We start from the raw sequence: 10,911 nt of genomic DNA, 5'->3' as shown, positions 1-10,911 counted from the left end.
TCTTGGAGGTGCTGCTGGCAGACGTGGCCGGGGTGGTCTTCTCCGTGCTCACGGGCGGCACGATGTGTGGCACCGTAGTCTTCTTGGGGGTGGAGGCTGGCGGGAGGAAAGTACAGGGGGACTGAGGGTGGTAGAGAGTGACAGCAACACGAGGCTGCCCTCCAGCAACACGAGGCCTGCCCTCTGAATATCCCTGGAGGAGTAATATCTCGTTGTGATTCTCTCGGATCCCAAGACAATGGCATGAGATATCATCTGCCTGCTGCAAGCCGGGCACTGTGTGCTCCAAGGGAGACCTTTGCTGCAGCGCAATGCCCCCATAACCTAGAGGGTAGAGGATGCCCTCAAGGCCAAGGAGAAGGCAATACATGGTGAGTTCACCCCAGCTGGTGGCTGAGCCCCACTCATTCTCTCTCTTGCTCCCCCCTCAGCAGGAAAGGGGCCAAATAACAGAAAGTCAAGAGAGAGGAAAACCTCACACGTCAAACATGGACACTGGGAGAACTGAAGGAAAAACAAGAGAAAGAAACCAAGCCCCAAGTGAAGCAAAGGCAGTCACTCCCCACCTCCCACCAGCACACCCAGGACCACCCAGGCTCTGAGGAATTGCTCATTTTGCAACCTGCAACCCTCATCTTCTTGCTGAGCGTTTTGTCGTATGGTAAGGAATGCCTCGCTGGGCTCTTGCTGTAAGCTGTGCCAGGTCTGTCCCCTCCATACCTCTTGCCTACCCTTACCCTACTCACTCAGGGGCAGAGAAACTTCTCAGCTCAACTCTGGGGTCTCCAGCCCAGGAGGGACTTGGGTGTATTAGAAACACTCCAGAGGAGGACTAGCAATGACTTCTGCCTGCTCCGTCTGCACCTGCGGGTGCAGCCCATCAGGACCAATGGACGTATGGATGTCTGGCTTGCTTAACCTGTCCTTAACACAGCCATCATCAGCCGAGGCAAACTCCTTTATTTCAACTTCCTCTGAGGCCTCAGGGGTACAGGGCTCCTTAGGAGAGCCTCTGGCATACAGACAGAGACAAAGAAGGCATTCAGTAACTCCGCTTTATCTTCTGTCACCAGGGCACCAACCTCATTCATTTCTGGGCCTACATTGCCTCTAGAGGTAGGTTTATCCGCAATGTATTTGAAGAAGCCCTTTCTGTTGTCGTTGACCCCTCTTGCATGTTTTAATTTTGAGGAGGCCTTAGCTTTCTAGTTGCATCCCTACATCCTCTGACAACAGGCTTATTCCTCCCAAGTCGCCAGCCCCTCCTTCCATGATCTGTAGACTCTCCTCTTCCACTTGAGTTTGCCCAGCAGTTCCCTGCTTAACCATGCAGGTCTCCTGGCTCTCTTTCCTGACTTCTTACCTGTTGGGATGCTCTGATCTTGAGCTCAGAAGAAGCAGTCCTTGAACACTAATCAACTGTCTTGGGCCCCTTTTCCTTCAAGTACCTTATCTTTTGGGATTTCCCCTAGCAGCTGCTTGAAAAGGCCAAAGTGGGCCCTACTGAAGACCAGGTTTGCGATTCTGCTCAGTACTCTGTTCCTGCCACATGAAATCCTGAACTCGACCACCTCATGGACTCTGCAACCAAGGCTGCCCTCAACCTTCACCGCTTCAGCCAGCCCCTCCCTGTTAGTGAGGACAAGATCCAGCAGTGCTCCTCTCCTAGTTGGCACATCCACCATTTGCATCAGCAAGTTATCATCAGCACACTGAAGGAACCTCCTGGACTGCGGATGGCTGGCTGAGTAGGCCTTCCAGCAAATGTCAGGGTAGTTAAAATCCCCCACAATAACCAGGGCCTGTGCTCATGAGGATGCTACCAGCTGCCTGTAGAAGGCCTCGCCAACTTCCCCATCCTGATCTGGTGGCCTGTAATAGACACCCACAACACTATCCCCCATGCCGGCCTGCCCCTTAATTCTCATCCACAGACTCAAATCGCTCCTCATCCACCCCTGGACAGTACTCAATACAAGTAGTTGCTCTCTCATGCAAAGAGCAACTCTGCCACTGCGCCTTGCTGGCCTGTCTTTCCTGAGCAGGACATACCCATCCATGGCCACATTCCAGTCACGTGAGCTGTCCCACCATGTCTCTGTAAGTGCCACCAGATCAAAATCTTCTGACCGAACATGGATTTCTAACTCCTCCTGCTTATTCCCCATGCTACATGCATTGGTGTACAGGCACTTCAGAGAGCGAGCTGAGCACGCTGATTTCACCCTAGGAGGGTGGGAGGACTCCCGGTCTTCATCACTGCTAGGGCGCTGCTCCACTGGTGCGAGCCCAGCTACAACCCCCTCCCCCTTCGGATCTAGTTTAAAGCTCTCCAAATGAGCCCTGCTGATTCCTGTCCCAGAACCCTTTTGCCCCTGTGAGATAAACCTTTCCCATGTATTACTATCAGGCCTGGAGTCTTATAAAACTAGACCGTATCAAAGAACCAAAGACCTGCCTGTAGCACCAGTCACATAGCCAATCATTTATGGACTGGATCCTTCTATTCCATCCCATGTCATCAGCCCAGAATGGAAGGAGGGAAGAGAAAATGACTTGTGCCCCAGACTCTTTCACCAACCATCCCAAGGCCTTGAAGTCTTTCTTCATTCCCCTCAGACTACAGGACGCAGCTTCCTCCCCACCCATCTGGAAGATCAGTAGCGGGTAGTAGCGTGCTGAGCACACCAGGCTGGGGAGCGTCCTGGTGATATCCCTGATCTGAGCTCCAGGTAGACTGCAGACTTCCCTTCAATGAGGGTCAACTCTGCATATTGGGCCCTCTGTTCCTCTCAGAAGGGAATCTCCTACTACAATTACCCTTCTCTCTTCCTTTCGGAAGCAGTCATGAGGCATGGTGTCGACTGCCTCTTCCTATGTGACCTCATAGGCGGGCCACCCACCACATCCTTGCCTACCTATCCTTCAAGATCCTCCAAATCTATTATGGAGGGGCACCTGGAGAAGCGAGGTAGATAGAGAAAGGGGTTGCCCATGACACTGAACTGGGACTCGCTTCTAACCCTCTTTGTCTTTTTAGACCCCTACCTCTGCCTGACAGCCACAGGGCAGAGGCTCCACCACCCTCTAGGGGGTATCCCCCTGGTGCCCTTTTCTCTGACATGCCAGGGAATACAGCTGGCCCAAACTCACTCAGGGGCTGTTCCACACCATTTGACATCAGGGTGAGCAATAAATGTTGGGGTAAACAGAGAGGAAAGAGGGATAGAAAGAATGACGGCATTTGTCTTCCCAATAAAGGGCACGTGGAGCAGAGGGAAGACAGGAGGGAGCCTTACCTGGGTGCGAGGAGCTCGGCGCTGCTGAGGACACAGTTGAGAATGGGGAGGACGCAGCCGAGGGCAGCGGGCTGGTTCTGGCTGTGGAGGGTGCGGAGGACACAGGCGACTCTGTGGGAGCACTGGTCCTCGGGGGAGAGGGCTTGGGCCTCAGGGTCGTAGGCGTGGGCTTTGGCCGGGAGCTTGGGGGCGACGGGGAGGAGGCTGTGGAAGGGGCGGCAGATGGCAGCCTGGTGCTGAGAGGGCTGCTGGGGGCAGGCGGCGTCCTTGGCAGTGGCACTGCTGGGCTGCTGGCGGGGCTGGCCTCGCTGGGCACGGACGTCTTGGAGGTGCTGCTGGCAGACGTGGCTGGGGTGGTCTTCTCCGTGCTCACGGGCGGCACGATGTGTGGCACCGTTGTCTTCTTGGGGGTGGAGGCTGGCGGGAGGAAAGTACAAGGGGACTGAGGGTGGTAGAGAGTGACAGCAACACGAGGCTGCCCTCCAACAGCTCTGCACCCTCTGAATATCCCTGGAGGAGTAATATCTCGTTGTGATTCTCTCGGATCCCAAGACAATGGCATGAGATATCATCTGCCTGCTGCAAGCCGGGCACTGTGTGCTCCAAGGGAGACCTTTGCTGCAGCGCAATGCCCCCATAACCTAGAGGGTAGAGGATGCCCTCAAGGCCAAGGAGAAGGCAATACATGGTGAGTTCACCCCAGCTGGTGGCTGAGCCCCACTCATTCTCTCTCTTGCTCCCCCCTCAGCAGGAAAGGGGCCAAATAACAGAAAGTCAAGAGAGAGGAAAACCTCACACGTCAAACATGGACACTGGGAGAACTGAAGGAAAAACAAGAGAAAGAAACCAAGCCCCAAGTGAAGCAAAGGCAGTCACTCCCCACCTCCCACCAGCACACCCAGGACCACCCAGGCTCTGAGGAATTGCTCATTTTGCAACCTGCAACCCTCATCTTCTTGCTGAGCGTTTTGTCGTATGGTAAGGAATGCCTCGCTGGGCTCTTGCTGTAAGCTGTGCCAGGTCTGTCCCCTCCATACCTCTTGCCTACCCTTACCCTACTCACTCAGGGGCAGAGAAACTTCTCAGCTCAACTCTGGGGTCTCCAGCCCAGGAGGGACTTGGGTGTATTAGAAACACTCCAGAGGAGGACTAGCAATGACTTCTGCCTGCTCCGTCTGCACCTGCGGGTGCAGCCCATCAGGACCAATGGACGTATGGATGTCTGGCTTGCTTAACCTGTCCTTAACACAGCCATCATCAGCCGAGGCAAACTCCTTTATTTCAACTTCCTCTGAGGCCTCAGGGGTACAGGGCTCCTTAGGAGAGCCTCTGGCATACAGACAGAGACAAAGAAGGCATTCAGTAACTCCGCTTTATCTTCTGTCACCAGGGCACCAACCTCATTCATTTCTGGGCCTACATTGCCTCTAGAGGTAGGTTTATCCGCAATGTATTTGAAGAAGCCCTTTCTGTTGTCGTTGACCCCTCTTGCATGTTTTAATTTTGAGGAGGCCTTAGCTTTCTAGTTGCATCCCTACATCCTCTGACAACAGGCTTATTCCTCCCAAGTCGCCAGCCCCTCCTTCCATGATCTGTAGACTCTCCTCTTCCACTTGAGTTTGCCCAGCAGTTCCCTGCTTAACCATGCAGGTCTCCTGGCTCTCTTTCCTGACTTCTTACCTGTTGGGATGCTCTGATCTTGAGCTCAGAAGAAGCAGTCCTTGAACACTAATCAACTGTCTTGGGCCCCTTTTCCTTCAAGTACCTTGTCTTTTGGGATTTCCCCTAGCAGCTGCTTGAAAAGGCCAAAGTGGGCCCTACTGAAGACCAGGTTTGCGATTCTGCTCAGTACTCTGTTCCTGCCACATGAAATCCTGAACTCGACCACCTCATGGACTCTGCAACCAAGGCTGCCCTCAACCTTCACCGCTTCAGCCAGCCCCTCCCTGTTAGTGAGGACAAGATCCAGCAGTGCTCCTCTCCTAGTTGGCACATCCACCATTTGCATCAGCAAGTTATCATCAGCACACTGAAGGAACCTCCTGGACTGCGGATGGCTGGCTGAGTAGGCCTTCCAGCAAATGTCAGGGTAGTTAAAATCCCCCACAATAACCAGGGCCTGTGCTCATGAGGATGCTACCAGCTGCCTGTAGAAGGCCTCGCCAACTTCCCCATCCTGATCTGGTGGCCTGTAATAGACACCCACAACACTATCCCCCATGCCGGCCTGCCCCTTAATTCTCATCCACAGACTCAAATCGCTCCTCATCCACCCCTGGACAGTACTCAATACAAGTAGTTGCTCTCTCATGCAAAGAGCAACTCTGCCACTGCGCCTTGCTGGCCTGTCTTTCCTGAGCAGGACATACCCATCCATGGCCACATTCCAGTCACGTGAGCTGTCCCACCATGTCTCTGTAAGTGCCACCAGATCAAAATCTTCTGACCGAACATGGATTTCTAACTCCTCCTGCTTATTCCCCATGCTACATGCATTGGTGTACAGGCACTTCAGAGAGCGAGCTGAGCACGCTGATTTCACCCTAGGAGGGTGGGAGGACTCCCGGTCTTCATCACTGCTAGGGCGCTGCTCCACTGGTGCGAGCCCAGCTACAACCCCCTCCCCCTTCGGATCTAGTTTAAAGCTCTCCAAATGAGCCCTGCTGATTCCTGTCCCAGAACCCTTTTGCCCCTGTGAGATAAACCTTTCCCATGTATTACTATCAGGCCTGGAGTCTTATAAAACTAGACCGTATCAAAGAACCAAAGACCTGCCTGTAGCACCAGTCACATAGCCAATCATTTATGGACTGGATCCTTCTATTCCATCCCATGTCATCAGCCCAGAATGGAAGGAGGGAAGAGAAAATGACTTGTGCCCCAGACTCTTTCACCAACCATCCCAAGGCCTTGAAGTCTTTCTTCATTCCCCTCAGACTACAGGACGCAGCTTCCTCCCCACCCATCTGGAAGATCAGTAGCAGGTAGTAGCGTGCTGAGCACACCAGGCTGGGGAGCGTCCTGGTGATATCCCTGATCTGAGCTCCAGGTAGACTGCAGACTTCCCTTCAATGAGGGTCAACTCTGCATATTGGGCCCTCTGTTCCTCTCAGAAGGGAATCTCCTACTACAATTACCCTTCTCTCTTCCTTTCGGAAGCAGTCATGAGGCATGGTGTCGACTGCCTCTTCCTATGTGACCTCATAGGCGGGCCACCCACCACATCCTTGCCTACCTATCCTTCAAGATCCTCCAAATCTATTATGGAGGGGCACCTGGAGAAGCGAGGTAGATAGAGAAAGGGGTTGCCCATGACACTGAACTGGGACTCGCTTCTAACCCTCTTTGTCTTTTTAGACCCCTACCTCTGCCTGACAGCCACAGGGCAGAGGCTCCACCACCCTCTAGGGGGTATCCCCCTGGTGCCCTTTTCTCTGACATGCCAGGGAATACAGCTGGCCCAAACTCACTCAGGGGCTGTTCCACACCATTTGACATCAGGGTGAGCAATAAATGTTGGGGTAAACAGAGAGGAAAGAGGGATAGAAAGAATGACGGCATTTGTCTTCCCAATAAAGGGCACGTGGAGCAGAGGGAAGACAGGAGGGAGCCTTACCTGGGTGCGAGGAGCTCGGCGCTGCTGAGGACACAGTTGAGAATGGGGAGGACGCAGCCGAGGGCAGCGGGCTGGTTCTGGCTGTGGAGGGTGCGGAGGACACAGGCCACTCTGTGGGAGCACTGGTCCTCGGGGGAGAGGGCTTGGGCCTCAGGGTCGTAGGCGTGGGCTTTGGCCGGGAGCTTGGGGGCGACGGGGAGGAGGCTGTGGAAGGGGCGGCAGATGGCAGCCTGGTGCTGAGAGGGCTGCTGGGGGCAGGCGGCGTCCTTGGCAGTGGCACTGCTGGGCTGCTGGCGGGGCTGGCCTCGCTGGGCACGGACGTCTTGGAGGTGCTGCTGGCAGACGTGGCCGGGGTGGTCTTCTCCGTGCTCACGGGCGGCACGACGTGTGGCACCGTTGTCTTCTTGGGGGTGGAGGCTGGCGGGAGGAAAGCACAGGGGGACTGAGGGTGGCAGAGGGTGACAGCGCCCCAGGGCTGCCCTCAAGCAGCTCAGCACCCTCTGCTACTGCCTGGAAGAGGAGCTAAAATGAAGGTCATACTCTCATGATTTGATCCTAACTGTCTGCTAAGCCCCACTCATTCTCTCTCATTCCCACTTCATTCGGAAAAGAGCCGACAAGTGGAAAGGCAAAAGAGAGGAAAAACTCAAGCATCAAAAAACAGACGGTGCAAGAATGGAAGGAAAAATAAGAAAAAGAAACCAAGCCCCAAGTGAAGCAAAGGCCATCCCTCCCCACCTCCCACCAGCACACCCAGGACCACCCAGGCTCTGAGGAATGGCTCATTGTGAAACCTGCAACCCTCATCGTCTTGCAGAGCGTTTTGTTGTACGGTAAGGAATGCCTCGCTGGGCTCTTGCTGTAAGCTGTGCCAGGTCTGTCCCCTCCCTACTTCACGTTCACCCCGAGCCCACTTGCTGGGGAACAGACAGAGAAACAGAGAAGGTCTTTGTCTTGGTTTTCAGCTGTGATACACTCCATTTTCATCACAGTATCATCTATGGTGATGTGTTTCCGATTTCAGATGTCCACAATGTTGAGAAAATACTGACATTTCAGCTGCTGCTGAGCAGTGCTCACACAGAGTCAAGGACTCCTCTGCTTCTGATGCTGCCCTGCCAGCGAGGAGCCTGGGGGTGCACAAGGAGCTGGGAGAGGACGCAGCCAGCACAGGGGGCCCAAATTCACCCAGGGGCTGTTCCAAACCATTTGATGTCAGGGTGAGCGATAAATGTTGAGATGAAGGGGGAGTAAAGAGGGATATAAAGAATAGTGGCATTTGTCTTCCTAATAAAGGGCACGTGGAGCAGAGGGAAGACAGGAGGGAGCCTTACCTGGGTGCGAGGAGCTCGGCGCTGCTGAGGACACAGTTGAGAATGGGGAGGACGCAGCCGAGGGCAGCGGGCTGGTTCTGGCTGTGGAGGGTGCGGAGGACACAGGCCACTCTGTGGGAGCACTGGTCCTCGGGGGAGAGGGCTTGGGCCTCAGGGTCGTAGGCGTGGGCTTTGGCCGGGAGCTTGGGGGCGACGGGGAGGAGGCTGTGGAAGGGGCGGCAGATGGCAGCCTGGTGCTGAGAGGGCTGCTGGGGGCAGGCGGCGTCCTTGGCAGTGGCACTGCTGGGCTGCTGGCGGGGCTGGCCTCGCTGGGCACGGACGTCTTGGAGGTGCTGCTGGCAGACGTGGCCGGGGTGGTCTTCTCCGTGCTCACGGGCGGCACGACGTGTGGCACTGTTGTCTTCTTGGGGGTGGAGGCTGGCGGGAGGAAAGCACAGGGGGACTGAGGGTGGCAGAGTGTGACAGTGCCCCAGGGCTGCCCTCCAGCAGCTCAGCACCCTCTGAGTCTCCATGGAAGGGCAGCATCTCATTGTGTTTCTCTCGGAGTCCAAGACAATGGTATGGGATATCATCTGCCTGCTGCAAGCCTCTTTAATATCTTTACTGATGACTTGGATGAGGGAATTGAGTGCACCCTCAGTAGGCTTGCAGATGACACCAAGCTGGGGGGCAGTGTCGATCTGTCGGAGGGTAGGAAGGCCCTGCAGAGGGACCTGGGCAGGATGGGTCGATGGGCAGAGGCCAACGGGATGAGGTTCAACATGGCCAAGTGCCGGGTCCCGAACTTTGGCCACATCAACCCCATGCAGTGCTACAGGCTTGGGGCAGAGCGGCTGCAAAGCTGTGCAGGGAGAAAGGATCTGGGGGTGTTGATTGATGCTCGCCTGAACACGAGCCAGCAGTGTGCCCAGGTGGCAACGAAGACCAGTGGCATCCTGGCTTGTGTCAGGACTAGTGCAGCCAGCAGGACCAGGGAAGTGATCGTCCCCCTGTACTCAGCTCTGGTGAGGCCGCACCTCGAGTGCTGTGTTCAGCTCTGGGCCCCTCACTACAAGAAGGACACCGAGGCCCTGGAGCGTGTCCAGAGCAGGGCTGTGAAGCTGGTGAAGGGCCTGGAACACAAGTCCTGTGAGGAGTGGCTGAGGGCACTGGGGTTGTTTAGTCTGGGGAAGAGGAGGCTCAGGGGAGACCTCATTGCTCTCTGCAACTGCCTGACAGGAAGCTGTGGGGAGCTGGGGGTCGGCCTCTTCTTGCAGATAACCAGTGACAGGACTAGAGGGAATGGCCTCAAGTTGCGCCAGGGGAGGTTCAGGTTGGAAATGAGGAGACATTTCTTCTCAGAAAGAGCAGTCAGGCATTGGGACGGGTTGCCCAGGGAGGAGGTGGAGTCACCGTCCCTGGGGTTGTTCAAGGAGAGGTTGGACGTGGTGCTTGGGGACATGGTTTGGTGGGTGACGTTGGTGGTAGCGGGACGGTTGGATCAGACGATTTGGAGGTCTCTTCCAACGTTAATGATTCTGTGATTCTGATGCTGCCCTGCCAGTGAGGAGCCTGGGGGTGCACAAGGAGCTGGGAGGGGACACAGCCAGCACAGGGGGCCCAAACTCACCCAGGGGCTGTTCCACACCATTTGACATCAGGCTCAGCAACAAAAGTTAGGATAAAGATCTTGGAAAATGGAAAACAGGTCACAGGGAGACAATGCTAAAAGCAGTGGGAACAGAGGGTGGCTGTCAAGGGGTTTGAATTTTATCGTAGTAATGAAAGTGAGAACTGGGAAGGGCGGGAGGGGAAAAGGGAATGGCAGGAGGGAGCCTTACCAGGGTGCGAGGAGCTCGGCGCTGCTGAGGACACAGTTGAGAAGGGGGAGGACGCAGCCGAGGGCAGCGGGCTGGTTCTGGCTGTGGAGGGTGCGGAGGACGCAGGCGACTCTGTGGGAGCACTGGTCCTCGGGGGAGAGGGCTTGGGCCTCAGGGTCGTAGGCGTGGGCTTTGGCCGGGAGCTTGGGGGCGACGGGGAGGAGGCTGTGGAAGGGGCGGCAGATGGCAGCCTGGTGCTGAGAGGGCTGCTGGGGGCAGGCGGCGTCCTTGGCAGTGGCACTGCTGGGCTGCTGGCGGGGCTGGCCTCGCTGGGCACGGACGTCTTGGAGGTGCTGCTGGCAGACGTGGCCGGGGTGGTCTTCTCCGTGCTCACGGGCGGCACGACGTGTGGCACCGTTGTCTTCTTGGGGGTGGAGGCTGGCGGGAGGAAAGCACAGGGGGACTGAGGGTGGCAGGGCAGGAGGGGCAGGCAGAGCAGGAGCGCTGTTCCCTGGGCAGGTGCCCCAGGACGGACCCAAAGGCAAGGAAGGTAGGAGCGTGCAGCCCCGAGTCTCGCTGGGCAAGAGGGAGGGATAGGCCAGGGGCTGCTGCCCTTCCCCTCCCCATCCTGCTTCTCCCCACAAGGGTGGCACAAGGACAGCGCCCCAAGGCTGCCCTCCAGCAGCTCGGCACCCTCTGCTTCTGTCTGGAAGAGGAGCCAAAATGACAGCCATATGTCCTACTTTTGGCTAGGAAAGAGTTCATTTTCCTGGTAGCTGGTATGGTGCTGTGTTTGGGATTTAGGATGGGAATAATGTTGATAACATACCAGTGTTTTCATTGTTGCAGAGCAGTGCTTACAC

At 56.0% G+C, this 10,911-nt stretch overlaps 1 protein-coding gene across 1 annotated transcript in view; it reads right to left on the bottom strand.

Moving 5' to 3' along the window:
• Nucleotides 1-810: 810 nt before the first annotated feature.
• The window catches only part of MUC6 (mucin 6, oligomeric mucus/gel-forming), a 63,523-nt gene continuing 53,422 nt past the window's right edge, over nt 811-10,911 (bottom strand). Inside the window, exons 39-46 of the mRNA XM_066997557.1 lie at nt 10,070-10,486; nt 8,250-9,200; nt 6,916-7,332; nt 5,669-5,785; nt 4,437-4,628; nt 3,300-3,716; nt 2,053-2,169; nt 811-1,012 (exon numbers count right to left, since the gene is read on the bottom strand). Coding sequence (XP_066853658.1) covers nt 811-1,012; nt 2,053-2,169; nt 3,300-3,716; nt 4,437-4,628; nt 5,669-5,785; nt 6,916-7,332; nt 8,250-9,200; nt 10,070-10,486 — 2,830 coding nt within the window. The remainder of the gene's footprint in view (nt 1,013-2,052; nt 2,170-3,299; nt 3,717-4,436; nt 4,629-5,668; nt 5,786-6,915; nt 7,333-8,249; nt 9,201-10,069; nt 10,487-10,911) is intronic.

Source organism: Anser cygnoides, chromosome 5 (genome assembly GCF_040182565.1).
Source record: "Anser cygnoides isolate HZ-2024a breed goose chromosome 5, Taihu_goose_T2T_genome, whole genome shotgun sequence".
Taxonomy (NCBI): domain Eukaryota; kingdom Metazoa; phylum Chordata; class Aves; order Anseriformes; family Anatidae; genus Anser; species Anser cygnoides.
This window is presented reverse-complemented; position numbering and strand designations above follow the sequence as displayed.